Source organism: Alligator mississippiensis, chromosome 5, assembly GCF_030867095.1.
Source record: "Alligator mississippiensis isolate rAllMis1 chromosome 5, rAllMis1, whole genome shotgun sequence".
Lineage (NCBI taxonomy): Eukaryota > Metazoa > Chordata > Crocodylia > Alligatoridae > Alligator > Alligator mississippiensis.
In genome coordinates this window covers 167,021,834-167,040,009 of record NC_081828.1, presented here as the reverse complement: position 1 = coordinate 167,040,009, position 18,176 = coordinate 167,021,834, and the positions used below count along the sequence as shown (strand labels likewise).

Genomic DNA, 18,176 nt, shown 5'->3' with positions numbered 1-18,176 from the left:
GAACATGTTCATCAATTATTTGGATTCAAGTGTTAAAAGTGTACTGGAAAAATTTGCCAATGACACCAAATTATAGGGGAGTGCAGTCACGTTTGAGGATAGGTTGGGGATACAGGCTGACCTGGACAGACTTGCAAGGTGGGAGAATCAAAACCTTCTTATCTTTAACATGGAGAAATGACAAGTGTTTCATCTGGGGAGAAATAATTCACAACACACAGGCTTGGCGGTGCTACACTTGCCAGCACCGCAACTGAAAGAGACCTTGGGGTTGTGATTCACCACGGAATGAACATAAGACACCAGTGAGATCCCATAGCTGGCAAAGTCAATAAAACATTGGGATGCATCTACCGATGCATCTCAAGCAAAACTAAGGATGTCATCCTCCCACTCTACTCGGCCTTGGTGAGACCACAGCTAGAGTACTGCATCCAGTTCTGGGCACTGCACTTCAGAAAGGATGTGGAGAAGCTTGAGAGAGTCCAAAGGAGGGCCGCATGCATGATTACAGGTCTGGAGAGCAGGTCATACAAGGAGAGGCTGAAAGACATGGGACTGTTCAGACTGGAGAAAAGAACTTAGAGGAGACTTGGTGGCAGCCTGTAAGTATATAAGGGTAGGTGCTTGTACCACCTACCCTGGAGATCTTTAAAAACGACTTGATGCACACCTTGCTTTCCTGTCCAGGTTCAGGGGGCTGGACCTGATGATCTCGTGAGGTCCCATCCAGCCCCTAGCATCTATAAATATATGAAAATCTATGAATTTGAGAGTAAAAGGTTCAGTTGCTTAATTGTGAAATCACTGCATTATCAGGTATCAGATGCAAGCGGGTCCATGAAGGTATCAGTGGTTGCAGAGGAAAACCCATTCTCTAGGGCTATGCTTTTGTCTGAAGAGTGTTTCATTTTGGACCAGGGTACAGCAAGAAAGATCTTTGTGTGGAAAGGTAAGAGATGACTTTGCTTCTCAGTTATTTGGGAAGTTGATGCATAATCCTATACTGCCAGGACTTGGGAAGCCCACATAACACACATCAAACACATAGGAGAATAATAGTCCATGCACAGTATCCTTTAAATCCCTTCTCACATGAAGTGTTTCCTTGGGTTCATAGTAGATAAAAAACTGCTCAGATCAGTAAAGGATTTCAAGGACTGGTTCCAGTCTACATATCATGGGTATATCCTGCTTGTATATCATAGCATGTATTAGCTCAGTGCTTAAGTTCTATAAAGCATTTATGAAAAAGTATAAAGAACTTGGAACAGGCTCATTTATCAAATCATTACAACCAGAGGCAAAATCCAGAGACTGGAGGCTTAATACTGAACGTATACTGTATTCACATATGCAGTACTGCTAAAACTTCAGACCCAAAAGTAGAGTGCAAACCATCCTCAAGATAGCATATTGAGAATCATTTAAAAACAAAGGTTTATCATAATTTTAGCATTCCTTTTTTTTTCTTCCCCCTTATAAACATTCTTCTGTGCCAACTTCAGAGCTTGCAACAATGGAACTTTGATGACAGCACGTTTTCCCTGTAATAGCATGCTGCTGAAAAGTCAAGAATATCAGAATATCTCACAGCTAGCTAGAGCTCCAGTTAGAGCTAATGAATAGTGTTCTCTGTTTTCTGACTAAGACATAATTCTCAACAAATTAATTGTGGCACTTGCATTTCATTTTACCATGTGCGGTAGCAAATCACACATCAAGTCAGTTGTCAGTCTTCTGGAGTCAATCCAGGAAGTATTTTAAACTTGATGACAGAAAAAAAAATCACCTGCAGAATGCATAAGTATCATTCAAACAGAGAAATGTTTAGGAGAGCTGTATGTCTGCCCATGACTTACTGTTCCTTGCATCCTCACTTTACCATCTTGTGCTACCAATAAAATAAACTATAACCCTTATTAGTCACCAGGCCTGTTGTCTTAGGCTGCTTTCTTGTACTGAGGCTCCAGCAGATTGGCTTAAGAAATTCAGATGTGGTCTTTGTGATGTAATTAGTAGTGGCATGGCGGAGAACAGAACCAGTCTACAGTACAATCCCACAGAGTGTTTCAGAGGTATTAAAAACCTTTGGCTGAACAAGAAGCAATTGAGAGAGAATAGTAGTAGCAGATGACATGGCCAAATATCAGTGCAAACAAATAAGCAAGTGATCAAGTAATTTTGCATTTGCTTTCTAAACCAATACAAGAAATATAGGCAGTTTTACTTAGTCAGAGTGTGTTTGGTTTTTGTTTGGATTTTTTTGTTTTGTTTTGTTTTGTTTGGAGTTTTACTAGTTCTACTTTCAGTTTTTAGTTTTATAATTGTATAAGCTTGAGGTAAGAGTAGGGTAAGGCTGGGCTTTTCTAAAGATTGTATTATTCATTAAGTCTTTCTTTTGAGTTTTATTTTACACCTTCTGTGAACTGGTTCATCTTTCCCTCTGTCATCTTGTCCATGTATTTTAATCAGGCAAAAATGCTAACCCACAAGAGAGAAGGGCAGCCATGAAGATTGCTGAAGAATTTGTACAGCAAATGAATTACTCAGCCAACACTCAGGTACGGGATGTTTGTGAGATAATACAATGAGAGACTGAAAGATTATTTTCAATACTGATGAATTATTACATATGCACAATGTCTAGTCATTAATTTGGCCAGTAGATTTGTTCAATTTATAGATCAAAATCTTTTAAAAAATATACCCATTAGCATTGATGCGGCCAACCCAGTGTTGGCTCTCACAGGGTGAATCTACACATTCATTGATGTGCTTTTGCTATTGTGCATTACATTTAGTACTTCCATTGTGAGGTACTAGAAAAGGGCACATTAGCCTATTTTAGTGCACATTAGGGAAAGCGCGTGGTTTTTTAGTGATGCTTTAATGTGCATTAAAATAGGTTAATGCTCACTGAAGCACACATGTAGACGCACCCACAGTTATCCAAAAGACTGGAGACATGTGCACAAGTTCAGATACTTAAATTGGTGAGTCATATACATTTCTTATTCCTCATTTAAAGTAAGGCAGTTTGTTCAATCTTTCCCATGCACTGGACATGTCTACATGAGATGCTATATCACCATAGCTATGTGCTGTGGTGATATAGCATCGGTGGGCACAAATCATGATGGGAACGCTACAGCAGCATAGCAACGAGCTCCCTTGCTATAGTGCAGCGCTACAGCAACATAGTGGCTAAAAATAACTGCGCTGCCGGGATGATGCAGTAACAGTTGTACTGCACCATCATTTAGTACTTCCTAAAGGAAGTAATATATGACAGTGCAGCAACAGCTGCACCGTGGGGGCATGTGTAGACACACTCACTATCTGGCTTCAATTCTATATCTCATCTTTTATTAACAAAATAAAAAAAATCATGTAATACATGGAACACCCCCTCCACACTCTACTCTAGCCTAAGCTTCTTGTCTCAGGTGTCAGAATCCAAGTGATGTGATATGGCCCATTCCTTCCTAAGGAACTCCTTTGTGAGGAAGTAGGGTTTGCATCAGAATTGAAAGAAGCCAGCCTAATCTCTGATAGGAGCTTGCTCCATGGTTGAAGGCCGATTGCTAAGATCTCTCTTTTCAAGGATCTTACGAGGTCAACAACCCTTGTGTCCACTGTATATTGTAGCTGCTTTTATGATTTTTTACAGTGAAAAAGAAGACTCTGAAATAACTAGGGCTGTATTTATTTAGAACCTTATAAATTATGAGCGGGGGTTTCAGTTAGATTTGGAGGTAAATAGGTAGCCAATATTCAATGCTAAGACCTGATGTCATTCAATTCTTGATCTTGGTTAGCAGATGTATTGATTGGTGCTACTTTTAATTTCTGCTACACATTCTGTCTACTTCCAGATAAAGGTAATATAATCTAACCTAGAGGTGAAATAAGCATTGAACACAGTAGTTGCATCTCATTTGAGAGGCTCTCAAAGCCAGCAACAGTAAAACAATTACCTACCAAAAACATTCTGCTTCTCTCTATGCTGCACAATTTGAAAGCAGTTGTATTAGTAAAATAGTGAATTTCCTCCCTCATCCCTTTTCTTTAACTTCAGATTCAAGTTCTTCCAGAAGATGGTGAAACTCCAATCTTTAAACAGTTCTTCAGAGACTGGAAGGATAAAGATCAAAGTGTTGGCTTTGGGAAAGTATATGTCACTGAGAGAGTGGCTAGAATTAAACAGGTTGAATTTGATGCTACCAAGTTACATGAATCTCCACAAATGGCTGCACAACACAATATGGTAGATGATGGTTCAGGGAAAGTGGAGGTAACATTTCTTTTTTTATTACAGTCCAACTGTCCTGTTGCAGAGTTAAATTACTGTATAGTGTTACTGTTTGTTTTCTAAAATCAGCAACTTCATGCCTCAAAAGCATTTTGGGGGGAGTGAATAAATCCCTGTGTTAGTTTATTATTCTGCAGAGTGCTTTGATGCCCATGCAAAATGCCATATCAGTAACCTAGTACAAATAAAAAAGTAGAACAGCTGTTCTTATTAACAAATTTAAAAGAAATGTTTTAGATGTGAATCTTATTCAAAAGAAATATTGCTCCCTTCCCTCTACTTGCAATCCAGAGAGTTAAAGTATATGGGTAAAATCCTGGCCCACTGAAGTAATTGAAGCCAGCATTTCATACGCTCTAACGTTTTCATACACCACTTTTTCATGCATTTTTTCTCCTCTTGCTTCATGGCTTCTGAGGCTTGTCACAGAAGCAGTTGCTTCTACTGCTTTGCCTCAGGTTCTAGGTTTGAATAAGGGGTGATGTCCATGAGGTCATGCACCTTTTATGTTGTAGGAATCCATGCGAGCATACAACTCCTCTGATCACAGCCTCTATAACAGGGATGTAGTGTAGGATACTTGGAACCAGCTTAACTGGTAGGCTGACCAAGATAAAAATTCTCCTTATTCCTTGTGTGGAATACTCACTGCACCAACCGCTGCTTGAGATATCAGCTAAGTCTTATTGAATAACTTTTTTTAGTCAGCCACAGCTTAGGTCTTAGACATGTTTCACTAGTTTTGTCTTTGAGCGAAAGGACTTAATAGTTTAGTATAAGTTTTATAGGCAGGGATTTTTTCAGGTGATATCTATTATTGGACCAGCTTTATAGTTGGGAGGGACATAGACAAGCTTTTGGGTACCGCTATACTCTTCCTCTGGTCTCTAAGGGAAAAAAAAAAGATAGCAATAGCTGATAGCAAAATTCCATATCTAAATAAAAACAGGATATAAAAAATATGATCAGATAGCTAACAGACGAGAGATGTAGTAAGCAAGCGTAACCTGCAGAAAGATCAGTGGAGACCATATATTGATGATCAAGTGATGATCAAGCTGTTGAGGCACAGAAACAATATTGTTAATTGACTCTGTCACTTTTGGTTGGTTGGTAGGGTCAGATCCAGTCCACTGCACAGTGCTTCAATCTGCTTCCCTTAAGATCATCTGGTATTTTCTGATGTCAGCTCAGTTAAGCTGATCTCAAACAGAAAACAGGGGTTGCTCAAGAAGGAAACACATAATGTCACTTAACTATTTCTCTGGTGGCTGGTCCCGTGAGTTCTGATATTTTCCAATGTTTTCTTTGGTTTCCTAGATCTGGCGTGTTGAAAGCAGTGGCAGAATCCCTGTAGATCCTGAGACATATGGAGAATTTTATGGTGGTGATTGCTATATTATACTGTATACTTATCCTAAAGGGCAGATCATCTACACATGGTATGTTCTGTTCACATTACATTGATCTTCACTCCATATATACTATTAAATTCTGATTTTGTGAATAATGCTACTGAAACCAGTGGACTTGCTCATGTTTAAGGACTGCACCAGGTATTTTGCTTGGAAAATACACATTGGGTTACTTTGAAACTGGACTTCAGCTGTGTTTCTGTCTGTTTCTTCCTAGGCAAGGAACACATGCAACAAAAGATGAATTGACAGCATCTGCTTTTTTGACTGTCCAGCTTGATCGGGCACTAGACGGCCGGCCAGTGCAGGTTGGTGTTTTTCTGATGAGCTTAAGCAGATCAGCCTTATTCCTTTGAAGGGGCTGGTCAATCTCTCTGATTTCCTAGTAACACTGTATTTTAGGTCACACTGCTAATTTATCGGGGCTTTGTTTATAAGTGAGCATAAAAAGAAATCTACTTGCATAACCCTATTTTCTTCTTCCACATTAGCTTAATTTAGAGATGAAATAAAACAAAAGTCCTGTCTGTTAGATTTCTACCATTTTTTTCTCACTAATAATTCCACATATTCTCTTTCTTGTCTTGGGTTGTAATCTTTGGAATTTATCTTACTCTATTTGCAGGGTACCATGTATAATACTAGCTGGGTGACTTATGTTTTTCTATCTCATTATCATTAATAATCATCACCATAATTTTTTTTACCTAATAACATGAAGAGGGTAACTATGGAGCACATTTCAGGAAGTTCTGTCTCCCTTTTACTTGGATCCAGGGTCATAGTAGTGAAGGGTTTATGTCAGTGATTCTCAACCAGGGTGCTGTCAGATCTTTTGAAGGATCCTGTGAGATGTGAAGAGATAAGTAGATAAGCCAGGCTCAAGCTTATTCTTAACTGGGCAGTCCCCCACTCCTACTGCCCAGCCCCTGTGTAAGGAGGTAAGCACTGTAATATATTCATTCACTTTTGAAACTGGGTTCCACTCAACTTCACAAAACTTACAGAGGAATGGCTTGAGTCCAAAACGTTTGAAAATCACTGAGTTACATTCTTTACCCTTTAGTTTTTCATACCTGTGTTGTCATGGCAGAAACAATTTTGTATAGGATAACCAATAAGTCCTCCTATCCCTTGTGCTTTTGCTATTCTCAGCCTCTTCAGCCCTGTCTAATGGAGGGTTTGTTGCCCAGGGGCCCTCTTTGAACAGCTCTATTTGCTAAGAGGCTGGCTGTTTCTCTAAACAGTGGGGTGGTAAGCTCTTACAGGTTTAGGACCTAATGCATAGGAGATAACTTTTGCCTTTTCTCCTTTCATACTTTTCACACACATACAATCCCCAGGCTACAGGAAATCAGGATTACAGTGTGCAAGGAAAGGCAGAAATCTATAGCTGCTGAAAGGAATGGATTCCAAGGGACACCCAGCCCTTGTGACCTGCTCTCCTGTTACTAAAAATATCTCTCCCTCTCCCTTCTCTGTCCTGTTGGTACTACCATCTGCACGCACATGGGGGAAGAATGGGTGTAAATGGGTGTAGATTTTCACAGGACCCAGAAGCAATTTAGAGAAGATAGGGCATTAATGCAAGGGTTTCATTTCTGTTACTAGTAAAGGGTCATTGCAGCAAAAGAGGCAGGAAATCATTTGTGTGTGAAGACCTAGTAGGAGAAAAGAAAAGGTAGTGAAGAAATATGAGGAAAGGAAGCAAAAGGAGGACGGGGTTTATGTGCCTTCCCTCCTCGAATTCTAAATTTTAACAGCCCTCATTTTTCTCAAAGTTATCATCAATTTATATTGATCATAGAGATTGTGAGTGTATATGTGTGTGTGTACACACACACACACACACACACACACGAAATAGTTATATTTGTTCATAATAAGCAGTTATTTACTGACATTCTATTAAATTCTATTAAGTGACGGTTGCAGTCTTCCCATGTAATTACTCAGCTAAAATAAAGCAAAATATGTTTTAAAACAACATAATGGTCTGTGTTTGTACAGCATCTAGCACAAAAGTGTGCTAGTCCACAACTAGGGCTCCTGCATGATGGTAATTCAAATAATCAAAAATACTAACAATTGATATCGTTTTCTGTTTCATTAAAGTTGAAAGATTCCATTTCTTTGCAATATCATTATATTTAATGAAATAATTCATTTCAACATGTGTGTACCACTGGCAGGATCATAGGAAAGTAGGGCTGGAAGGGACTTCCAGAGGTCATCTAGCTTAACCCTCTGCCTGAGACATGTCCAAACTATCACAAACAAATCCTTGTCTAACCTATACCTCAAACTACACAATCAATCATGTAACACAACTACGAGGTATGTTTCCCAAAGATACCAAAAGCACCCTAACCTGTCACAGGTAAAGCAGGACAGTGGTGGTCAATGGGCGTGTCTACATGTGCCTATTAATGCCCAGCAATAAGCTCCAGAACTTATGTTGCAATATGTTGAGCCAGGTCGGAGGGTCAGCCTGCCAGCCCAGGGATGCTCCCTGCAGCTCAATGTGCTGCAGAGGGGCTGGCTGGGGCACAAGGGTACTTCAGGATGGGGCTAGCCAGCAGGCAGCCCCCAAATAGCATCACCCTCACACCTCAGCCAGTCTCTCTGGTGTCTATGTGCACAGCTGTGGAGTAAATTAGTTTATTCCAGCCTAATAAGGGTGCATGTATAGACACCAAGATGTTTACTGGACAGCTAATTAGTCAGCTGCGCAGTATATGTCTCATGCAGATGTGTCCAGTTAGCAGTTATTTGTATTTTACCATCTATATTATGTGAGACCAGGATTTGTTAGTTTGATATATTTTATTGGATCAGTTGGGAAATTGGGATGGGATTAGATATGTTTTTGAATGCAAGATAATTTTTTCAGGTTTCATCATTTGTGGGCAATCGCAGCTCCAACTTCACTCTTACACTACCACAACATCCATATTAGTCATAATTTCTAACATTTAAAACTGTAACCTTCATTTTAGTCACTAGGTGGTACTACAGGCTACATTATAGTAATGAGAAGCATTGCCAGTAAAAGATTTAAAGCAACCTATTTCTCAATAATCCCTCATTTTATCTTCATTTTACGTACTTTTGGGTAGCTTTTTAAAACTTGCCTGCTTTTTTGCACCTTCAGAGAACTGATGCAGTTTGCCCTTTACAAATGTTGGTGGTTGCACTAGGTTTCATTCAGTCTCCTCACTACCTGATATCTGATAGTGAGACATCAAAATTACATAGAAAGTGCAAAGTAGCTGCGTCTTGTAGCACTACTCTCAAACAGGCACTAATACTCCACGCAGGCATCTTTGTAAACAGCGAGCAGTATAGATGCTATGGTCAGGTTAATTGGCCATCTTGCTCAGTAGTGCTAATTAGACAGCCCAAAGCAGCACATAGGTATGCACACACAGTGTCAAATATAGGAGAAAAGTGGTATAGAGTGGCCTAGAAGGGTTGAGGGTGCTGCTGCTTGGCATGGTAAGTTTACTAAACTGTCACAGCCATAGAGGGCTCATCATCACTTTTATGTACTAAATTATAAGAGCAGGTTATGGCTGGTCTGAAGGCGAGGAGAGGGGTTGAAAGGTTTTGTGCTATTCACTCTATGTTTTTATCTCCTTGGACTGCAATTTGGTACTCAAAAAAGCTAAAAGGGCTGTGCTGCTTGAGAAGAAAGAGTAGACATGGAGTCAGAATCTGATTCTGACTTCCAGGAGTAATCTGCACCAGTTCTTTTAGTGGCAGAGATTAGTTCTCTGTGCCAGTGCTGAGGTACTTCTCATTTTTTGCTAGTCCCCTCCCTCTTCACTTGCAGAGGAGGGATAGCAGCAGCAGCCTGACAGCATCCTCCTCTACTCTGGCTCTGGGTTAGCCTGAACAGGGCTACAATAAGAATCCCTCTTCCACCCTGCACAAGCATCCACTAACATACACAGTTTAGCAGTTCATGGCTACACAGTATGTCAGTGTGTACTTGTCCCACAAAATGCATCCATTCCCACCAGCACCTTGTGGGCTTTGCTTCTCAGAGCTCCAGTGTCAGGCCCAGGGGCTGCTTTTTCACCAGCAGGCAGCACTCAGCAGTTTGCAGCTTTGCGGCTGCTGGAGATGGAGGTTATGCTGGGTGGCACTGAGGCACTTTCCGTCTCTCCCTCTGCCAGTTAATCGTTGCTTTCTTGTTCAGAGTCATCCTTTACCTCCCCTGTTTCTTTCATTTGAGAAAAGGGAGTCACTGAGTAGCTGTCAGGGGAGGGGAAGTAATCGTGGCCATCTGCCCTCTTTGTGTTGACATCTGACAGGAAGAGTCAGAGAACCCAGCTGGTAAGCTGAGCCACCAGGTCTCAAACATAAAAGCAAATAGTGCAGGCTAAAAGCCAGAGTTTAAGCTGCTCTGTTTTTTATGTATACTGTTGTTGGTTATATTAACTCCCCCTACTGGCAAAGCTCATTCAGAACAACAAGACTGGCATCCAAATTAAGTCTGGCTGCATTAGGGATTCTGCTTTTTTCTTTCCCTCTTTTTTTCTACACGTTTTTTAAAATCAGATGTTAATCGTTTAGCCATTTTCCTACTGTTCCCTCTAGTCTCTTCTGTCCCATATCTTCCTTTCTGTCCTCCATCTTTCCCATCTTCTGAGGCATACTTGATGTAGATGCATACTCTAACTTATGATTGAAACGTGCTGTCTTGTATAGTGCAGATTGGCAAAACTGAAGAGACTTGAGACAGATTGTGGGCTTTTTGCTTCTTTTGGAGTGAAGGAATAGGGGATTCTGCTATAGGAGAATATGTAAAGTTCTGTTACACACAGTTACCATCTAAATTAACAATAGCAGCCTCAATTACCATCCGAGTACCACGGAAGGTTATAGCTGTTCCCTACTAAGTGGATATGTGTTCTCTTTCTCCTCTTTATGCTGATACATATACTGCTAGAAATAAAGGAAGGTTTTATATCATATCCTTTCTTACTTCATTTACATACAAATCCTCTAACCCCCAGAGGTAGATTCTCCTTCATAAATCTCTGTAAAATGGAAGTGTTTTCAAAAAGGAACCATTTTAATGCTAAAGTAGACAGCAGCCATCAGCATTTTAATCACTAAAGGTATGTCTGTACTATGGCAACAGCATATCCCTGAATGGATGATTTGGGGCATGCTCCAAATTTGGAAATGTTCCAGTGAACACTCTGGGGTGTTCCTCTGTGGCCCCCTATGAGACCTTGGTCTCCAGTACATTTCAGAACACATCATACTGCTAGGGTCTGCTGGGGATGACTCCAGTGAATCTCCACAGACCTATTTATCAGTGTGGGTGGGTGGCCTGGCTGGTTGTATTTGTGTTAACATGAGTGACAAAGCAATTTAGGAATACCGTACTACTGACTACAAGCCTCTGAGGCCATGTAGACTTAGATATCTGAGATGGTTTGCCACTTGTAATTCTTGTTAATCTACTTATATTTATTAATCATCATCCCCTGTGCTCTGCCATTAAGCTAAACAGATTTAATAATGTTGTAATTTTATTTTCCTGTATTTGTGTTCCTGTATGCATAGATACGAGTCACGCAAGGCAAAGAGCCTGCACATATGCTCAGCTTGTTCAAAAATAAACCACTCATTGTCTACAAGGATGGAACATCTAAGAAAGGAGGTCAGAAACCTGCTTCCCCCACACGCCTTTTTCAAATACGCAAAAATCTGGCCTCCACTACCAGAATTATAGAGGTAAAGTCACCTGTCCATTAACAATACTCTCTATGTACAGTTACAATGAATACCAGAAACAAAATTTCTGATATTTAATGACTATAACTTAAGTAGGGTTATAAGAATTCTGAGTTGAACCAGATGCTGTTTTGGTTTAATACAGTTATGTTGTTTCTGACAATGATCAGGATTCTGTGATTCAGAGGAAACTGCAAGAAGTTATCTAGAGGACAAGTGAAGAATCATTTGGGCATAGGGGACATTTCTTCATAAGCACAGGGAACTAGTACCAATATTTTTTTTCTTTCTGGCCAGTTACTAATATCAAGCTAAATCCTTGTCTCGCCCCTGCCAAGTATAAATCTAGAGAAACACTAGTACTAAGAGCTATTGTGAGACTCTGAATTTAAACCATTGTTAAATCTCAGCACCCATGTACTGAAGATGAAAATTAGAGTTATTTGAAAATCAGAAGGAAACAATCTTACTCTTGTTCTAGGTTGATGTTGATGCAACTTCATTGAACTCCAATGATGTTTTTGTTCTGAAACTGCTGACAAACTCAGGCTATACTTGGGTAGGAAAAGGAGCAAGCAGAGAAGAAGAGAAGGGAGCTCAGTACACAGCCAGTGTTCTAAAATGTCAGACGGCTAGGATTGATGAAGGCAAGGAACCAGGTGAGCACTCTGCAGTCTGGCTGTTCATTGTGAGCTGAGGTTGCATAGCACCACACAGAATTGAGTCCCATGTATTCACACCATGGGATACTTGCAGACATTTTTGTGGAACCAGCTGATTGAGTCAGCTGTTAGATAAAACCACCAAAAAGCCCTGCAGAAGCACCCAATCTATTCAGATGCTGGGGAGCCTGGTAAAATTAACACACTTCCTCTTCTGGTAAAGCATCATTTGGTTGTTTTTTTTCCATGGCTGTCAACAGCCAAAAGCATTTGCCTCAAGTTGATTTACTAATAGTGAAGCCTCAGAGAAGTCATTAGGGTTACAGTGGAGGCAGATCGTTACCGAATTTGTCCTTTCTATATGTTGAGCGACTGAAACAGAGAGAGAGAAAAAGAAAGGTGCTGTTCCGTGTTTGCATGTAGATATCTGCCAATAAAGAAAAATGTCCGCATCAGAAAAAGTGACAAGGGGGTTCTTGAAAAAATGTTTAGCATTATAAAGCTCAGCACCAAGTAGATGATCTATTATATGTTCCAGCGGAATTCTGGAAAGCCCTTGGAGGCAAGAAACAATACCAGACTTCTGCACAGCTCCTGACTGAGTCTGAAGACCACCCTCCTCGTCTCTATGGCTGTTCTAACAAGACTGGCAGGTTTATTGTAAGTATGTTATGAATACTTTCCCCTGTGCTAACTCTGTACTCTTTAGTACATTTTAATATTCAGCTGCAAGACTGCTAAATGAAACTCCTCTTGGGGCTGCCATTGATACAATATGATACCTTTATGAATTAACAGGTCACCATCCCAGTCCTTATAAGCAGCACAGAAGAAATAATGAGTGTTTGTTCTGTTGCTGTAGGGTTAGAGACAGATGACAGTTGGAGCATAATAACATTTCAAAACCATTTCCTTCTCATTTCATTACACACAAGGATAAAAGTGATGGAAGAGATGAATGTCTCAAAACCAAACTGGAAGTCTGTTAGGTTATTTCAAGAATTGACAATGCATCACCCAGTTGTGGTGAGGATAACACTGGTGAGGATCATAGGGTAGGGTGAGAGAAGAGGCATGTTGTGCTGAGCATTCTGACTGAGCAGGACAGATACAAGTATAGGCATAAAGGCCATAGAAACTTCTTTGGAAGACCCAGCTTTTGAAGGAAGCCATTTGTTCTCTTCTTAGTATCTGGTACCTGATACTGCTAAGTGCACAAGCAGGTATGGGCTTGACTGTACCTAGCCAGCTATGTGTTATGGAGCTTTGGAGCTTTGTCCAGCATGAGAGTTGAACCCAAAGCTGATGGTTGAAGGAAGTGCTAGGCTTGACATAGCCTCAGCAATCCCTCAGTGTGAGGTTCACAGGTAGTTTTGTAGCACTCCCTAGTGTCAGAAGCAACCAAAGGTTTTTTTCCCCTACAGATAGGGTGCATTTACACAATATGTTTACTGCGCAGTAGACTAATTAGCTGCACAATAAACATCTCATGTCTATACGTGTGCCCATATTAGGCTGGAGTAAACTAATTTAAAAGACTCCACAGCAGCACATGTGTAGATGCTGCCCCAGCTAGTTCTGTTTTGAAGTACCCTTGTGCCCCAGCCAGTCCCTCTACCACACATTGGCCTTGGGGGGGGGAAGGGGCAGGGAGGGGTGGAGAGCAGGCCCAGACTGGCAGCTGACCCTCTGGATCCTCTGCCAACTGGGGCTGCTCTGCCCTGGCTCAATGTACTGTTGTCCGAGATGCATGTGAAGTCACACGCCCAGGAGCAATAAATTAAACTAAACATTTAAGGCTGTAATTGTGCTATTAAGGCACTGCTCTGTATTGAAGGAGGAGGAAAGGTGAGCATCCCCAGCTGGAGTGTCCTGAGCTGAGGTGAGATGGGTACAAGAATTTACAGAATCCAAGGGGCAGAGGGGTCGTGCTTGGAAAGGAGGAACTAGCTCTTCTGCAGACTGAATGCTGCTGGCTAGTGTAGGAGTGGGGCTGCCCTGTACTTGAGATGAAATGTAATCAGACAGGATATTATAGAAATTTAAAATCTGGATGCAGTAAAGAAGTATGCCCTTCCTGAAGGGTTTTTTAATGTTCCTGTGGTGTTGCATAACAAGAACGGAATTCTTTGTAATGGTCTATAGAATTAATTAAAAACCAATAGAAAGTAAATGTTTTCTATTAACTTCTAGAGGACTTTTCCTTATGAGATCAGGATCATTGCAGAGGCCCATCTTGGAGAATTCATGCGCATATCTGACCATTTCCAGTTCCAGCACACAATAAAAGGAGAGGGGAAAGTTCTCTGCATCTCTAGCCCTCTCTTCCTTTAGAACTGCCACTGGACCAAGACACAGCACAAGAAACTGGAGCTGTTTTCCCTCTTGTCGATAATCATTTGAAAAAAATAGCAGTTTGTCTTTTTGTTCCCCTTGGGGCCTAATTTTAAATTGCTTAATCAAGCAGAGTTCAGTGGGTGTTTTATTTGAGTATGGATTTCAGGACTCAGACTAGAGATTGCATCTCAAAGCTATTACTTTCCATTTATTTATTTCTACTGTGGTACCTGGTAAATATGCATGGGCACACTACCTGAAAGGCCGACTCTGTCCAGGTATATAGTACAGATGGTGCTATGCAAATTTCCCAGCCCTCCTCTGCAGTGAATTATCAATCCCTATTTATAGCAATCAGTACTAGTATTTAAAATCACTGGTAGTGTCTCCTGAGCTTAGGCTTCCAGTTGTGCCAAACTGAGTGTTGGGTTTATAAGAAGGCCAGATGTCTAACTTGCTCCTATGAGTTTTATATGTTGTACTTGAAGATCAAATAACATTGAGCTTGGCTGTGCTGAAAAGGAATACAAAAGTATGATACTTTGTCCAAACACAGGAATGATAGAACAGGTCTTGAATGAGCCTACCAAAAAAGATTGTTATCCATTTTAGATTGAGGAGGTTCCAGGAGAGTTCACACAGGATGATCTGGCTGAAGATGATGTCATGTTGTTAGATGTTTGGGATCAGGTAAATTATATATTTTATATATATATTATAATTTATTATTGTTTTATTCAGTGACTAGAAGTATCTACTCCTAATAGTAACTTACAGCTGGAAAACCAGAAACAAGAAAGGAAGGCATAAGAATACTTTAGCAACAATTGAAAAAGAAGATAACTATTTGCTAAAGGAAAAAAAGCAATGGTTTTGGAGAAACAATAGAATGGTCATAAGGATAGAAGAGATTTTACTCCTTTGAAGTTATAACTAAGGAAGAAGCTAGAGCTAAAGTTTCTCGAATGTGCTTTGAAAAACTAGTACAAATGCCTGCTGAATTTTTGAAGTATCCTGAAGGTCAGTGAGCATTTCTCATTAATGCCAGTGGAACCTGCCTGGCTACCAGCCCCAGCAGTGCTTTGAAAGTGTCCCTCATAATGTTCTTTACTTTATTACTCAAGTTTGTTTAACCTTTTTTTAATTCCATTTGTACAAACCTTGTCAAAAGAGGCAGATTGTACAAGAAGGATGTGACGACATGTGGTATGAAAGTCCATTAATAGTAAATGAGCCAAATCAGAGACAGTGAGAAGAGAACCTCATTTCTTACCTCGTACTTGTAGAAGAACAATACGGATGTTGAGCTGCTGTTGTTATAGTCAAAGGGTTGCATCAAAACCTGCTCTAGCCTGCCAGACAAGATGTGGGCTTTCGGCTCCATTGTGCTCCCAAACCCAAAGTTCCAGGCCTCATTGCTTTGACAAGAGTCATCCTCAGAATACTACCTTGCAACATATAAGAAGTGAGGAATGCTCTTGAAGATGTACATTTTAAGGATCTGGACTGGTGTCAAGTTTTCACCCAGTAACCACAAATGCTAAGGTCTGAATCCATGTGCTAGCCTGAGTTGCCATTATGCAATCAACTTTAGCCCTGTAAGGCCCTTTACTTGCCTAAAGGAGAGTTGGATTTGAGCCTAAAATCCAAATCCATATTTTTGATGTTGTTTCTTTTACACACTGAAAAATTCACGTTATAAGTAACACAAGCAGAATGCACTGCCATAGCTTGTGATCTAGACTTGTGATCATTTAGTGTGGGATGTTCACCTTGATTCCCCGTTCTTTATACCTATGCAAAATAATTGTGAAATGCCTACTATCTTTGTAAGCAGAGAATTCTGTTTGACAGGTTAGAGCTACACTACAAAGTTTTTTGGCCAAGATCATATCTCCTAATCAATGCAGCCATGCTGGCAGAACTTCTTGTATGCATTCAGCTATGACAACAGAACCATGTTCTGACAGATTAAAATGCATTTTTCAGGGGAGTGGGGTAACTACCTTGTCAGATAAATGGTGTATGCCTCCTTGCACTGCATCTCCAGTTGGACACCTTTCCAACACAGGTATTATGGTTTCAGCTCCATAGCGTAAACAAGCCATTAGTGTTTTTATCCACTTTGTACAGAGGTTAGCAACAACATAATGTGCAGACCAGATGAGAATCAGGCACTGTATTTTAGCTGAATTTCAAAACTTTTAAGTGCCAGTCACAAACAAGAGTGAAGCTATCAGTATTTCATTAATTGTACGATTTAGCACCATACTTGACAGGACCTAGGATGTAATGGGATTTTGAGGTATAGAACTGCATCTGTTGAAAAGGTATATCATTAAATATAATAAGCCAAATCTCATTTATACCACTGGAACTCTGGAGTTACCCCAAGCTTGCCTGCTTTTTCTCCTAGAGGAGTCAATTACATTATTCCAGATTTTATACCAATGTAAAAAAAACCATACATCTATATCTATATCAGATTCTGGGCCGAAGCCCATAAACATTATGGCAACTAAACTTTCATATTCCATTTACAGGTGTTTATCTGGATTGGTAAAGATGCTAATGAAACTGAGCGAAATGAATCTCTTAAATCTGGTAAGAACATTTATTTGATAAAACCCTGATCGAAATAAATGCAGTGGTGTTTAAATAAATCAATGAAAGGAAAATGTGAAATAAGTTTAGTCATGTTTTATTTTTCCAAAGGGTCACCAGGTTTGGTAGGCAGTCATTCCTAAAGACATAATGATTAGTATTTTCCCTCTTGATCTGCCATTTAAAACAACACAGTACTCACCAAAACCTCAGTTGTATGTTGAATGAGAATCAACAACATAGTGTTCCAAAGCTGAGATAACCTCTGGCTGTATATAATTTGTAATGATAATAGCAGCTCCAGGTATACAACCTGCATTGCAGTCAGTGGAATTTTTTTTTTAATGTGGATGGCTAAAATTGGACTTTAGAGGATATATCTATACAAGACACTTAATGCACAGTAAACTAATTCTACTGCACATTAGTGTGCATAACAAAACCTGTGCTAATATGCTAATGTACAGTAGTATTAGTCTACTGTGTATTTAGTGTCACCCAAAAAGAGTGTAGTCATGGTAATGTGCAGTACGGTAGCCTATTGCACATTTATTTAGTACTTGATTCTACAAGTACTAAATCGAATGCACAGTAAGTACTGTGAATTAATGAACATATAGATGCACCCAAACTCTCCCAAAAGTAAGCTCTCATAAACTGCTCTCAGGTCACTCCCATTGTCGCCTATCTCTAATTTTAATGTAATGGGCAAAAGTCTGCTCTTAATTTAAAGATATACAAATCTATCCACTACCCCAAACTACTTAAACAGTAGCTTTAAGAGCATTAAATCTGAACATACATTTCAAAGAAATACATTTCTTCTGTAAGAACTTGTGCTAGCTCTCCTGTGACTTAATATAGCTGCATTTCAGCCCATGGTTTACATTTCTCTTGCATACCCATCCTTCTTTAGCCAAGGTTATCCAGCATGGTTTCAGACCTTCACTAATATCACACAGTAATGCTGAATCAAACTATAATGAGTAGATGTATACGGTCCTTCCCAGGGAAAATCACAAGTGGAGCTTCTGTATGCCAACAACCACATGTGTGTGTTCCAGTGCCAAAGCAACTCTTACATAGTAG

At 40.0% G+C, this 18,176-nt stretch overlaps 1 protein-coding gene across 1 annotated transcript in view; it reads left to right on the top strand.

Moving 5' to 3' along the window:
- Window positions 1-18,176, top strand: part of SCIN (scinderin) — a 91,712-nt gene that overhangs the window by 71,311 nt on the left and 2,225 nt on the right. The window contains exons 6-15 of the mRNA XM_006261770.4: window positions 820-952; window positions 2,476-2,564; window positions 4,082-4,297; window positions 5,636-5,757; window positions 5,948-6,038; window positions 11,314-11,484; window positions 11,966-12,143; window positions 12,685-12,806; window positions 15,096-15,173; window positions 17,027-17,087. Of these exons, the coding sequence (XP_006261832.1) occupies window positions 820-952; window positions 2,476-2,564; window positions 4,082-4,297; window positions 5,636-5,757; window positions 5,948-6,038; window positions 11,314-11,484; window positions 11,966-12,143; window positions 12,685-12,806; window positions 15,096-15,173; window positions 17,027-17,087 (1,261 nt within the window). The remainder of the gene's footprint in view (window positions 1-819; window positions 953-2,475; window positions 2,565-4,081; window positions 4,298-5,635; window positions 5,758-5,947; window positions 6,039-11,313; window positions 11,485-11,965; window positions 12,144-12,684; window positions 12,807-15,095; window positions 15,174-17,026; window positions 17,088-18,176) is intronic.